This window comes from Diadema setosum, chromosome 8 (assembly GCF_964275005.1).
Source record: "Diadema setosum chromosome 8, eeDiaSeto1, whole genome shotgun sequence".
Taxonomy (NCBI): Eukaryota; Metazoa; Echinodermata; class Echinoidea; order Diadematoida; family Diadematidae; genus Diadema; species Diadema setosum.
Window position 1 is genome coordinate 8245739 of NC_092692.1, and position 15484 is coordinate 8261222.

The window sequence follows — 15484 nt, forward strand, 5'->3', positions numbered from 1 at the left end:
CCAAAAAACACTGGCCCCGCCACATTTCTCAACGCACTTCTGGTGAATATGTCATTTAACTGGCTGTGATTGTGAAGCGTGTGTATGCATACGAATAAGAATCTGGACCAGCTTATTTTATTTTTTTTTCACAAAATCAAGACATCATAGTGGGGAAAGTAGTAAGTTTGGTAAGTGAGTACGAATATTTACATAATCGTCAGGAAAACTAATGCTCAACTATTACAGTGCATAGCAGGGGCGGATCCAGGAATTCCATAAGGGGGGGGGGGGGCGGAAAAAAATATTTCTGGTGCTACTTCCGGGTTTTGTCTCAGTTTTTAATTTTTATTTCTTTTGTTTTAACAACAAATAAAGAGGAGGCGCGCGCCCGGTGCGCCCCCGCTGGATCCGCCACTGCATAGTTTTATAACGCAACTATCGTTGAAATGAGATTAAATCATTATACCGTCAAAAACAGGGTCCTAGTTACAAAGATATTAGAAATTGTCGGAATCATTTCTTCGAAAGAAAGTAACCTTCATATACTTACATGATATGCATCCCAAAATATTCAATAACAGATAAACCAATGGGAAACAATAACGAAATTTCCCAACTGAGCTTATACGTGTCAGCATTAGTAAATTAAAGAAAAAAATCAAAAGTATCTACTGCTTTTAATAGTCTGCCCTTGGGACGTCGTAGACCAAACTGTGTGCTTTGAATTAAATGATTTTGCCCTGTTGGCATCTCACTTTATCTGTAAATATTGGGTTTAATAAATTGATGTTTCCCCCTTACTTGTCTCGCAGTGGACGCCGGTCCAGTCGACTGTGCACGCACACGCATATCCGTTCACCTTATCCGTGCAGGTACCTCCATTAAGACAGGGGCTGCTAGCACACTCATCGATGTCTGTATGAGATAAACGGATTCAATTAAAGGAGATTACACTCGATGTCATAAATCGCTCGAATCGTACATGAGTGATATGGTTAGAGATGGATTTGGAGTAAATTAATATTTCTGCAAAACCCCTCCTCAAATATTATCACAACATTATACGTATAAGACATAAGTGAATACGAACTCCCTCTGCTTGTTGGAGTAAACAGATATCATTCACTGCACAAGACGAACAGAAAAAGCGAAAAATCTACGCAAGAAATCTGGATATATCTAAATGTAAACACATTGCCGTTTTTCCGTATCTACTTGCACTGGATGAATAACGTGGAAATACTCGTTTGAGATCCTTGTTGATTCATATTTGGTTACTACAAGCTCAGCGTAGCAAGTTGCAGCTATTTCTTGCATATATCACAAATAAATACAGTCAAGGCCTCACCGGTCTCACAGTGAGTTCCAGTAAATCCCGGGAGACACTGGCAGTTATATCCGTTGACGACATCAAAGCAACGTCCTCCGTTTTGACAGGGAGCACTTAGGCACTCGTTGATATCTGAATGGAAAGATATTTTAGTTGAAGCTTGAATATTTGCAAAATATACATAAATGTTGACATAAATATATATCACAATCATGAAGTAAAGGGGATAGCATTGCCAATTATACTTAAATAAATCCCACATTGCATTCCAAATCGGGTACATAAAATAGGTACAATCTGAAAAGGATGAAAGCTATAATGACAAATATGATTTTTCCTATAAACAATTTCCATTTCAGTCTTATGTATTAACGTGTGTGTCAAACCAGTTTATGGGTATGTTTCTGTCTCGAAATAACAAACGCCTTTCATCACCATCTCCTTTTCATCCTTTCACACGCAGGAATCTTAGGCTGCTTCTCGATTATCTTCTTACTTCTACAAAATTGAAAAGAGCGAGATATTATACTTAGCCGTCACGCCATCATCACTTAGAATGTTTGACCCTATACTTTCTTTTGCTTCTACGACTAGCGCAAATTGTCCATGTTATTCATACATGATGGCTATAAGACCCTAGTACTTACTGCCATTGCATGTCTTTCCCGTATATCCGGGCGCGCAGGCGCAGCTGAAATCAGCTGTCAGATCTGTGCAGTTTCCTCCGTTTCGACAAGGGTTGTCTCGACATTCATCGATCTCTGCGAAGTGACGAAATTCATATTTTTATTAAAATGTCTTCGTCTAACCAGCCACTGATTGATTAAACACTGAAATATAACATCTTTCTGTATATACATTTGTGCAGAAAGATAAAAAATAGTGTGTCAACTGGTTTTAAAGATTGTTTTGTGAGAAGGTTCCGTAGCAGTTTATGTTTACCATATGCTATGAATTTGTCACACATACGACATTTATCAATTTTTTTTTTCTGAGGAAAGTTGTACTTGTGTTTATTATGTTTTACCTTCCGTGTAAAGAGAACTATATGATAAAGCATGACAATAATTATGTTACGATGTGGATCGTACGAAGGATCCTGTATGTCCATTATCACACAGGGTGTCTAAAGACTCTGGTAAATCCATAGAAAAAAAAATACTCACCCACGCTGCAGTCAAATTCCGTGTATCCGGGCGCGCAGTCACAATTGAAGTAGGTTACGCGGTTTATGCAGTTACCGCTGTTCTGACACGGCTGTACCTGGCACTGGTCGATCTCTGTTTGGAAATGAAATTAGTGTTAGCATTTTGATGTACAGCATGAAATAAAAGTTAAAAATGTGAAATCTTTTCCCTTTCCCCTTATTTGAAATTGTTTTTAACATTTTTAGAAGAAAGGAGAAATCTGTACTCATTGCATATAATATTAACTTAAACTGTGTGATCGAGTGAAGTCCTTTTCAGTGTCAAGGCATGATTTTAACTAAAATAATCAGAATTGTAATTTGTTTGTAATTGTTAGTTTTTGATGAAAAATATGATTGTTTTACTGTATATATTATAGTCACTAATGCATTGCTGGAGTATTCACTGATGGCTATTGAATTACTACATTCAGAAAGCATAAAGGCTCTATTCTAGAGACCTACATCACTAACTTCACAACATTTTAGTTCACGCTTAAAGTGAAGGGATCACTCGAAAATCTTTCAGGCTATTTTGAAGAAAACTGGCCCAACCGATTAGTGAATCATCAAAGAGTATGCACTCTACGTCAGAACTCAATTAATGCTGCAGCAGTGAAAGGGTGGATTTTCTTCGGCAGCATTGGGTCGAGTACGAGGGACTTTCGTCTCCTCATACACAGATTGTTATTACGAATTCGCTTCACTGATAGGGCAAACGGCTGACATTGAGCAAAACTTGAGGGACTTACGTGTCTCACAGTGAGTCCCTGTGAACCCGTTGGCGCAGATACATTCGTATCGATTGACTTGGTCTATGCAGAAGCCGCCGTTACTACAAGGATTGCTGGCACACTCGTTGATACCTTGAGAAAAAAGAAGCAAAGATTTCGGTGTTTATTATTTCAATCACAAATCATTACATGCCATCAGAGTTACTTAGCTTACAACATCATTCGTTGGAGGTGAGATGCACGATGTGTAATGGGCTCCAGTTTGGACACTTTTGTCACAGCACAAGAATTTCGTGTTCACCAGCAGAGTAAGGTATGCCTTCGTAGGGATGAATTTAGCCACGATTAGCTCAACAGAATTGAATGATTATCCCGATAAGGTAAAGGCGTAAAGTGTCCTCCGAAGAACTGGGAAATGTGAATGAAGTATCATGCCTAAAAGCACTACTATTGCTATCGGTGTCTCCAAACGCGGGAGTCAAGGTGGGCAGTTCAAGGGCATATCACCTGAACTACAACGTGTCCTTAAATGTTACCAGCTCAAAGTTTCTTAAAAAGTTTTTTTTTTTTTTTTTTTTTGTAAGGTGCTTGAACGAAAATATACCTTTTTTTAATACTTCACCTCCGTTAATCGACTTCGAAAGTAAGGCAAGCCCAAGTGGATATGTGACGTACTTTATGTTTTATAAAACAAATCAGACTCGAGTCTTCGCAGGTGCTACCAAAGTGTGTAGTATAAAAGAATGAATATGCTACAAAAGGGAGTGAGCTATTTCAAAGATTAGCGTTAATCAAACAGTCACAGAGCACACAGAGCAGTTACAATTTCTGCAAAAGAGCGCCACCTCATGTGCTTCTGATACTCACTGATGTCACACAGTGTGCCTGTCCAGCCGGCTGTACATGCACAAGAAAAGCCATTGACCAGATCTGAGCAGACACCCTCATTGTTGCATGGTTCGCCGAGACAGTCGTCCGTATCTGAATAAGAAAACAAACGAGACAAATTAACATCCATATGCGGTAGCGCAAGCCTCATTACATAATATATGATTACAACTATTTCTTTTAGGGAGTTACAGGGAAAGGTCTGCAGGAGTTATGACGTTGCTAGAGAGTGTTAGGCTGAGACGAATAAAAGACCAGCGACGGTACATTTAAATAATTTTTTTGATTAGTCTCTTTTTGGGGGGATGTTTCACTGTATTGTGGTTCAAGGTTGATGGTAAAAGTTGATTTGCCACCAGTTTGAGGTTATCTCCTCCTACTCGCCCCCTCCATTTTAGCCTGAATGGTTGCGCTAAAATGATACAAACTAGTTGACAAAGTCTCAGAAGGAGAAGGGATGCTAAGAACTGGTTTACAATACAGACAACATTACATCAAATGAACACAATTGATGTGAACCTAATGAAAAAGAAAAACGATTTGCCATTGATACATTTTCTTCTCTATAAGGTAATGACAAATAGTTAAACGCTGTGCTTAATGGTATCCTTAAGCATTCGTTACATTCAGACATTGATGGTGTGTATGTTAATGGTTGTTCTTCTTATTTCATTAATCATAAGTCCTTTGCAGTTAATGTAAGATGGCGATGGCAGGTGAGAAGAGACCATTACGTCATATTGGCATCTTAATTTCAAAAAGTATCTCAAAGTATATTTTCTGGTCTGACCGGCCAGACAGTTCCCTGCTTTTTAGTAGGGCGAGCACATTAAATGTTTTCACAGGTTGTGAGCTACATTATGCAGACGCTGTTGGCCATTTTTTTCTCTTGTCGTCTGCCATGCGGCGAGTAATCATTCTCTTAGGAAGGAACAAAAAAAAAAACAAAAAAACAAACAAACACACACACACACACACACACAAAGCAAGCATGTCTACCAGTGTGACCATCAGCTATTGCAAGACTGGTTACCCAAGGAAAAATATGAAAAAATGGCATACGTACTTATTTGGCAGTTGATACCCTCCCAACCGGGTTGGCATGTACACGTGTAGAAGGTGCGGAAATTGTTGCAGAACCCGCTGTTCTGGCACGGATTCGTCGCGCACCTGTCGATCTCTGTATAGAAGAATGACGTCAGGTTTTCTCATTAGAGATGAGTACAAGAAACAGAAAATTCGGGCTGCTATTTTCACTAAAAAAAAAAAAAAGAAAAAAAATCTATGAAAATATCATTTGCAAATCAGATCATTATCCGTGACATATTTCTTACTTGAGCTGAAATTAATTTAATTGAAATGAATTGAATTGAATTGAATTGAATTGAATTGAATTGAATTGAATTGATTGAAATGAAATGAATTGAATTGATTTGACTCGAATCTCATTAACTGTAGTCGCTGAGAAAGCAATAAATGCAAAGCAAGCAACCCCTTGACGGAAAAACTCTATAAGTCCCCTCCAAAGGATATGAAAGCCAATGCGAATAAAGTACTTTACCTATCAGCGAGGGGCACAAATTGTTGCTGTTAGGAAACTTGAAGCCACTAACCTCATGATATTTATCTCTAAATGAAATAGCTAAGCCTCCCGTGCGATACGATGTGAAAAGCTGAAGACAAAAGTGGCTTTGTTGAAGGACACAATTCACGATTTTTTTTTTTTTTTTTTCATTACAGATTACAAGATGATGTGGAGTCTGGCAAGTGCTTTGTGAAAAACGTTTACTTGTGTGATGAAAGTGAACAAGAGTGAATCATGAAGGTACAAAATAGAGGACACTTTAATAGAGGGAGTGTAAGCGTAGAGGCAGGATTGAATATAGCCTAAGGGGTTGAGTGCATGAAGGACGTAAGATGCTTACCAATTTCACACTCTGTGCCTTCGTATCCGGGCTCACAAGTGCAGGAGAAGCCATTGATGAGATCATTGCACTGGCCCCGTCCGCTACACAGCTGATTGGCGCACTCATTGATATCTTTAACAGGGGAGAAATGACGCCATGTTACTCGATGTCACCCGATGTCAGGTCATGTGACACAACATGCAGTAATACCATACAATATACGCCGGTGTAGACCTACATGTCCTGCAATTGGCTGTATTGTAGAGGAATCAGTCCAATATCATCTTGTCGTAGAAAGGAATAAATTCTACGGTGAGACCTCTCATAGTACCATACCGGCGGAAGATTATTTGATATTCATCATTAACTCTTTTTTTTTCTTACATTTACATTGTTTAATGCACAAAAGGTGTGATAGTGACATGCATCGTTCTGGCACTCTTCAAAGTCTAGATCGACATCTGGAGACGTCGTACTGAAATCGCTGTATCCTACGCAGGGAGTAGTAGTGTACAATAATCAGACATATCTATGTCATGAATCTATTGTGGTTAATTTCTCGGGAGACTGCTCCATGCTTTACCTTCTGCGCAGTTGGTCCCTGTGAAGCCAGGTGCGCAGATACAAGTGTACATATTCTGTCCATTGACGCAGGTGGCGCCCTGGAGACATGGATTGGATGAACACTCGTCCACATCTATAAAGAAAGCGTTGTACGAAGGAAAAACGTAACATCATAAACATTGGGCAGAGTGTCATAATCATAGATTGACCTCGAGTCGGAGCGATAAGGGGTAAATTTCACTGAAGTTTCCCGCGGTCAACATACACGTTCATAAAATATCACACGTATGCTGTATGTGTATGCACATCATCACGTATGTTAAAGCACAACCGTGCTCGGTATAATCCTGAAATATCGAATTCTGTAGTGAATGGTTATCTTTTATCTTCAGCCAAACTACATTCATCGCACTTCAGTTGCTATTACCTGAAATGTTTTGATAGAGTGTTAAAAGTAGTTGTAACAAGAGTTGAACTAAGAGCTGTTTGCCATTCTATTCACCACGTAAGATTTAAACTACATGATCGAATAACTTAAGACGTTAGATCGGTGCTTGTTACTAACCTTGGTCACACACATCGCCTGTCCAGCCCGGCCGGCAGAAGCATTGGAATGCATAGTCAGGCCTGTCGAGACAGCTTCCTCCGTTAAGGCAAGGGTCGCTAGCACACTCGTCTAGATCTGTGGCAACATTTAGAATAAGGAAGCACGATACAAAAGTTTGGAAATGTAGGTCCTACTGAACAACAGTTAGGCCTATTCACAGAAAATACTACAGTAATAATATTTTACTCAACTACTATAACCGCCTCTGCTTGCTAATTGGTCAAACGGAATTTCAAAGACCGTTTCACATGTAGACTGACTCACACCTTTTCAAGTCGTCAGTGCCATTCGTAGTTTCATCTTTTATGAAAGTTTTAGCTCTACCAATTCTTGACATGTAGACCTTGTCCATGACAAATAACCCTCGTATTCGAATACAAAAATACCTTTTTCATAATTCATTCGGCTTTGAAGGCTCAGAAGAACTTTAACGACAGATAAACGACAGCACAAGTTCCAGAGTTCTTATTCAGCCTCTCAAACAAGCATAACGCAGTAGGAGAGACGTGTTATTAACTAAAATGCGTTGTAAGTATGCGTAATATTGTCAGAATTACACATATAGCTATACCCTGGCATTAAAAAGAAATACTTTTGACATGCTTACATCATCTCGTTACTGAAAGTTCAATTTGGTACGCCTAGAAAGCAACTCTGAAGGTTTGGATCAAATAATGTAAACAGCTTTTTAAATGCTTAAGTGCAGTAAATTCTTAGCGCTCTAAAGATGAAAGCTGTATACCTATCTCACAGTTGTCACCGCTCCATCCCAAGGGACATTCACATTCATACATGTTGATGCCATTGATGCAGTTTCCTCCATTCAGGCACGGATTGCTCTGGCATTCATTGATGTCTGTGTTGGGTCAAACATAATTATCAAAAAGGGGAAGACCAGACATTATAATCAGTCTATCAATAGTAGATGTCATTATACACACTGTGAATATCTATTTAAAAAAATAGCAACAGAATAGTCGATAGCATCTAAATTGAAAATTCTAATTATCGAGGAAACTTTTATCATATTAAAGGGATGGTACAGTATTGGCGGAGATGAGAATTGGGCTTTTAACTTTTTGCGAGATACCAAGAAAACACTTATGATATAGTACAGAGCATACCATTTTCAGAGGAATTCAAAGTTTATTTGATGACAATTGGGTTTGTAATGTCTGAAACAACCAAAAACAAAGCGCAACAAAGCGATCGAAACAAAGTGTGGGTCCCACACTTTATTAGAATCGCTCTTTTTTGGATATCTCAGCCATTTCAATTTTCATCAAATAAACTTTGAATACCTCATAGAATTACATGCTCTTTGATATTTCATAAGAGGTTTCTCATTATCTCACCAAAAAAATGTTAGAAACCTGAAATTAGGTCTCAACCAAAACTGTACGATCCCTTTAAGCTTTAAAAACGTCGCTATGAGTATTTCTTACTATGGCGCGTGAAATTGTTAAACAACCTTCTCGCGAACCATTGTGTTGAACTAAAGAAACAGCGAAAATTTTATATTGCTTCGCCTGCATATACATGTTGCCTGAATGCGAGTTTGCTTTGTATGAAATGAAATTGTGATGTTAATTGCAGTAGTATGCATATAAACACGTCTGCCTTGTTTACAATCTAAAACAATATCTGTTTAAACGTTCATCCAGATACTGTCAGCTCGTTGCATTATTCAAAACTAAAAACAGAAAAAGTGTCCTTCCGTGTTAAAGGAGAGAATTACATAGAGTTTAAGAAAAAAAAAACACACACATACATATATATATACACACACAAGGAGTGTTTGGGCTGGGACAGATATTGGCATAGACAAGATAACACATTAATAGACCAAATGGTCTTTCAGAGGCCACCATCAATCGCATGATTATCATACCTTGCTGGCAGTTTGTGCCTGTGTATCCAGCGGCGCAGGAGCAAACGTAGGACAAGTGTTGATCCAAACACGTTCCACCATTTTGACACGGGGACGAGGCGCACTCATCCACAGCTAATTGCAGAAAATATGTGATGATTTATAAAAAATGAAAAGATGAATCACAACGATAATGATTTCATATCTATTTTGAAAGGTAGTCCCTGCCAGAAACCATAGCAATGATTAACAAATCGAACACTTGACATAAGTATATGGAATATATCATCAGGTTGGTAAGCATTAATGTTTTTCGTTTAAGATCTCGTAATATAAAATGAAAAACCATGTATGAGAAAATCCATCTTAGAGAGTTGCTATTATGCCAATTGCTATCAATATTGTTATGCGCATGGACTTAACTATAGGAAAAACTAAAGATGGCAATCAAAACACTACATTTTGCAGACTTCCGATATGTTCAAAATATCTAATATGAGGCAAGATGACCTCATTTCTTTGAGATCGCTTTAACAAAGTTTCGAGTTTCATTGAGAGTAGCTAGCATATTGTCTCAAAGATGATCAATTCATAAACATATTTACATGAGGCCCTGTACCGTTTTACCTCTAAATACACTGCTTTAACATTATTTTGGTGGAAGCACGTCGATAAATAGAAGACTCAATTTGGAATCTTCCTTTCCTTGAAATGGCTTCATATGTCTTTACTTATCCCCTATTAAACGAAATATTTTCGTCAAAAAAGAAAATAGAAAAGAAGTGTAAATTTAGCGGAGTTGTCTAGACACGGTTTCTACGTACAGTTTTCACACCGGGTTCCCGTCCAGCCTGGGGTGCAGACACACAGGAATGCGTTCGTGAGGTCCTGGCAGACTCCATCATTAAGACATGTGGTGTCTGTACAGTCCGGTACGTCTATAGAATACACACACAAATAGAAAGAGAAATGGCAATGTATTAGTCCGACTCTTAATGAGCACCATGTGCGTTGTCAATCGACGCTGCACTAAGCAACTAAAAGTTAAGTTAGAGCTTCGTTTTCTGCTCTCCAAAACGTTCACTTCTTTCTTCTGCATAGAAGCCATTTTAACATAGTTCTTAACTTCGGCACAAAGCAAATGGAGAGCGAAACCCAGAAAAGTAATCATACCAAATTGACATCTGTCGCCTTGGTAACCGGTAGGGCAGGAACAGGTGTACCCATCGATCTCGTCTGCGCAGGTTCCGCCATTCAGACATGGATTAGATGCACACTCATCAATGTCTGGTTTAGTACACATGGGAGCAAAAATATGCTTTTGTAATAACATAGAAGGACTCATATTTCATCAAACTTGACAACACATTTAGAATTGATCACAAAACAAATTATCAACTTATCTTGACTCACTTACCGGCCAGAAAATTAAACTTACACTTCCAAATCTGCTTGATTTTTTAGATCGTTAATATTGTCATAGAAATAATGTACACATGTTAGAGATAGGTAAATGAAAGAACGACACCGTTAACAATCGTTAAAGATGGTACAGCATTAAATCAGACAAAATTGATAATCTAAAGTGCCTAAATGAAATAGCATCGTCTTCGAGCGTTTACATGAATTTTAATCAATTTCGTATAATAAAAACAAAAACAAAACATAGAGTAAACTCAAAGGAGGCTTTAGTATGTTTATTTGATGAAATCAGAGGCAGAACGGTGTCTTACTAATGCCACAGTTGGTGCCTTCGAAGCCAGGAAGACAAACACAAGTGTAGAAGTTCACTCCGTCCATACACGTTCCCAAGTTAACACATGGTGAGGAAGCGCATTCATCGATATCTGCAGGGGTGTGGGAAATTGAAATTTATTACAGATTACAGATTATAGCGTCCGATGAAAACATAAAAAAAAAAAATCATGAGGAAAACATATAAAGATCTGAGCTAATGAGGTTGTATACTTTTTCCCACAATATCAAATTGATTACATGCTGCTCATAAAGCTGGGCACAGGCGTGTGTAGCTGATTAAAACTTCTTCTTTATTCTTCAGTCTATTGGTGTGTTGTCTTTGCAAAAAGATGACTGTGATATTTTGTGATCTCATCCCGAAATATGAAGAAGCTCCACCCTAAACAACTTCACCTTTATCTCAGCAGTGAGTCTAGCGTGAGCTTGGTACCAGGCCTGCTTACGGCCAAACGGGAATATGCTGTCCAATTTAACATATTGTTCGTCGCTTTTTTTTAGAATTGCGATTTCATCTCCATAATCCAATGTCCATTGATGATATTTGTCACGTTTGTGATGCCCGTCTGTCTATGGTCGTTTGTATGTTGCATTGTCTTCTATTTGTCAATGCACTCGTGTGTGTGTGTGTGTGTTTCTCTTCAACTGGATAGGTTTCGGTCTTCAAATGGCATTATGGCCTACAGAAGGCTAAATCTATAGTGATGTATGAAAGGTAGTGTTGCATGCGTGTGTCTCTGTCTCTATTCTCCGTCAGTTGGTTTTGTTTTATTGAGTCTTTCGTCTGTTGTTAATTATTTGATGTTTATTTGTTTGTATCAGTTTTTTTATTTCATATTTGGGGGGAGGGGGGAGGTACTCACTTGTTTCGCAGTTAACGCCTGTGTAACCGTCACGACATAGACACCTGTACATGTTTTGCTCATTTAAGCATGTACCTCCATTTTGGCATGGGTTTACTCCTCCGTTGGCGAGACACTCGTTGATATCTGTTCGATATCATTAAGAGATACACGTTAAAATTCAATCTGGGAAATATCAATACATGAGTTACAGGGTATAGTTTTAACATATCGAAACGAAAATGCAATGTACAGGAAACACATGAATCAAAAACGAACCTAAATCATCATGGCACATGCATTGATTTATGCTTTTTGCAGTTAGAGTAAGGATTTTGCAATGCATCACAATAACAAGGGGTCATTACGATGTTTCGTTCAAACAACAATCACATTCAATAATTTATACATATCTTACATATATTAGTATTTTCATAACACTTGTCTCCTGTGTCCATGCTTCTGATAACTTTGAATGGAAGTAAGTTCCCAAAGAGTCATGAGTCTTACCGATGTCGCAGTTCACTCCTGTCCATCCCGGGTTGCAGGTGCAGGTGTACATGTTAACGCCATCTGCGCATACTCCGTTGGCACATGGGTTAGACTCACATTCGTTGATATCTGAATACCGACGTAAGGCAGGCAAGAATTTCAACACGTCATGAATACTCACATTACGTAAAGCAGTGACGGTGTTTGTTTGCACGCGTAGGTGTGTGCGTGTGTGTTTGTGTGCATGCATGTGTGCGTATGTGCTAGTATAATCATATACAAACACATACTTATTAAGTTAGGTGTGTCTTCAGATGCGTCGAATAAATTGAATAAATCTTATGATATATTATGAGGACATAGGAAGTTTAAATGTCATATCAAGAGCTGTTATGCTGAATCACTGAGGATTTGAGTACATTTCATCATACAATGTTTGACCAGCTGAGAAACTGGTAATGATACTCTTATTTAATACATGTTACATTTCCTCTTTTATCAGAAAAGATAAATTTTAGTATTCTGAACACAATGTTAAATGACAGAATGTAGCCCCAGTCAATATTAATAGCATGAATGAGAATCCTATGATTACTAGAAAATGGAAGGAAAACAAATATCGTATGAATTTCCAATATGATTTTTCTTTTTTGGTATACAAGAAATTTTATCTAAGGGAATGATACATAAGAATACTAACTTGTTTCACAAATGGTGCCAGTGTAACCAGCTGCGCAGGCGCAGGAATAACTGTTGATTAGGTCCATGCAAGTGGCACCATTCAGACAGGGGTCACTTGCACATTCGTCGATATCTGCAGAGTAACAAACGTATCAATATGAAAACAACTCCTTTATGCAAAGCGCAATAATTTTGCAAAAATTTCGAAACCAATAACAAATTTACGAGGAACGCTTCAGAACACGAAAGACATGATATGCCTCTGATTATATATTGCAGTAGAATCACTGATATGCTCAGCAGATCTTTGTGACATAATCATAAGCGCAACGGCGTTGCATCTCTGTAAAAATGTGACTTATTCTATCCAATATACTTCATGTTTTTAACTGTAGATATCTGATAGAAATAAACAGCTTAAGCTCTGACATATAGACTGATATTTGGGATCCACTGTTGTCAGCACTATTAACATTTTTCACTCTCTCACTAAGTATTATAGTAAGTGAACACTTGAAAATAATGATGCCTGATTAAGAATAAGACTGAAATAGGTGCGCGTCGATATTTCTGTATCATGTATTCTGCTTTTTGCTGTGATATAGTTTTTGAAGTTTGAGTGAATCATGCGAATTCATTTGTTCTTGGTTATTCTGGCGAAGATTGATCAAAATCCTTTACCGTTTTCACAATGTGTCCCTTCGAAACCTGGCAGACAGGAACAAGTGTACCCATTGATACCATCCACGCAGCCAGCACCGTTTTGGCAAGGTGAACTGCCACATTCATCAATGTCTGTAAGCAATACACAAAACATACGGATAAACATACGGTCACATCTTCAAATCAACACTACCATAACTATCGTCATTGTAAAGAGCAGCAACCACTTCAGTTTAAGAGATTGAGGGACGTACACAGTCGGTATGTATACATTGCTGACAGGGTACATAGTGATGAATGCTTTGAGAGATCGATTGGTAAAGGAAGAGGACATTACATGATTATAGAAATATCAACGGAGAAATGGACATGGGTAGAAGGAGAAATACGTAATGCAATTGTACACATACAGAAATAAGACAGACAGGCAGACGAACGGAGCGGATTCGAAAGTCCTCAACACGGTATACCTGTCATACTATGCATCATTTAGCCAGCTTCGAAATATAACTCATTTTCCCATTCTCTTCAGAGCGTTCCGTTCCTTGATTTGTCACACTAATGGGTGGTTGTTTATATTCACTGGTTAGATTTGAATGAAATCGTCGGACATGTTGCCATTGATATAGCATGCGTTGGGATGCAGTATGTAACAGAGTGAAAAGAAGGACTCTGCGGCTCAAAATCGTACACGAAAGGAGCAACAAGAAAAAAAGGGGGAGGTCTGTATGGACGGCTCAATACGTGAAAGGAGACAGTTCGTTTCGTTGTATCAGGATACTTACTTGTTTGGCAGCGTACCCCTGTAAATCCTGCGGCACACACGCAAGCATAGGCATCCGTTCCTTCGAAGCATGTTGCTCCATTCTCGCACGGTCCCGATGCGCACTCCAGAATATCTGGAGAAGAAAATGACATCATTTAATGTCGTAATATATCAACGTCTCAGACCTGGCAAATGCACTTAATGTAGTAATATGTCCACATAACTATATCTAACTACATATTATCTACTTATTCATTGGCTATCTTGATATATATTCCATGTAACTATAATCTTGCGTAAATCTTGTATACATTTATGCGTATGCATGAAGGCAAAGCTGTATTGGTTTTTATCTCACTGTGCCAGATTGTAATGAAACCATCCGTTTCTAACTGGTTGTAAGATGAAAGAAGTAAGAAGACAGTCAGAAAATTCCCATCGAAAACATATTGTGGCTCCTTTAGTTCAAAATACGTTGAAGTTTTATTTAAAAAAAGAATCATTATGAACTCAACATAACCTCCTGTGTGTCTCTGCTCCTTTCCATGAGTTGCTATTTTCCCAAGCCTCAGAATCCAGCAGGCAACAATAAAAGAACTGTAATCTACTTATGAATTCATTATCATTTTTACATTTCCATTTCGGCCGAAACAAGTAACCTCATTGACAACAGCAATCAAACAAACGAACTATAACTAAATAAAAAAAAAAAACACTTTTTGAGCATTCCAGAAATGTATCAAGAAAATGGGGTAAATATTTTGTTTCCTACCAGTGTTGCAGTTGATACCGGTCCACCCAGGATCACAGGTACAAGTATACATATTGCGGCCATTATTACAAACTCCGTTGACGCAGGGATCACTTGAGCATTCGTCGAAATCTGATTGAGAAACAAAAGTTTACACAAAATTAGATGAACTTAAGGTATCATCAATTGTGAAAATAGAGTATAGAATAGTCAAGCCGTTTGCCCTTTGGTACTTTGAGGTATTTTTGACTATTTTTTCCATTGCAGAATTTAAGAGGGTGCATTGTTTAACTGTCCGATTGTCTGAACATTAAAATGATTCTAAAGACATTTTTTTTATGGTAAATGATGAACTCTTTCACATTCAACAAACACAAAACATGTGGCCAAATGTACCCTTAATCTTTTATGCGTCAAGTCGGCAATCATCAAATGAAAAAACGTTATTCGGCTAACTTTTTGGACT

General features: G+C 38.2%; 1 protein-coding gene across 1 annotated transcript in view; it reads right to left on the reverse strand.

Moving 5' to 3' along the window:
- The window catches only part of LOC140231785 (uncharacterized), a 56650-nt gene that overhangs the window by 15736 nt on the left and 25430 nt on the right, over positions 1-15484 (reverse strand). Inside the window, exons 8-28 of the mRNA XM_072311941.1 lie at positions 15040-15150; positions 14287-14400; positions 13520-13633; positions 12858-12971; positions 12176-12286; positions 11687-11812; positions 10802-10915; positions 10242-10355; positions 9893-10006; positions 9090-9203; positions 7941-8054; positions 7157-7273; positions 6611-6724; positions 6046-6159; positions 5187-5300; positions 4100-4213; positions 3251-3364; positions 2479-2592; positions 1960-2073; positions 1331-1444; positions 784-897 (exon numbers count right to left, since the gene is read on the reverse strand). Of these exons, the coding sequence (XP_072168042.1) occupies positions 784-897; positions 1331-1444; positions 1960-2073; positions 2479-2592; positions 3251-3364; positions 4100-4213; positions 5187-5300; positions 6046-6159; positions 6611-6724; positions 7157-7273; positions 7941-8054; positions 9090-9203; positions 9893-10006; positions 10242-10355; positions 10802-10915; positions 11687-11812; positions 12176-12286; positions 12858-12971; positions 13520-13633; positions 14287-14400; positions 15040-15150 (2403 nt within the window). The remainder of the gene's footprint in view (positions 1-783; positions 898-1330; positions 1445-1959; positions 2074-2478; positions 2593-3250; positions 3365-4099; positions 4214-5186; positions 5301-6045; positions 6160-6610; positions 6725-7156; positions 7274-7940; positions 8055-9089; positions 9204-9892; positions 10007-10241; positions 10356-10801; positions 10916-11686; positions 11813-12175; positions 12287-12857; positions 12972-13519; positions 13634-14286; positions 14401-15039; positions 15151-15484) is intronic.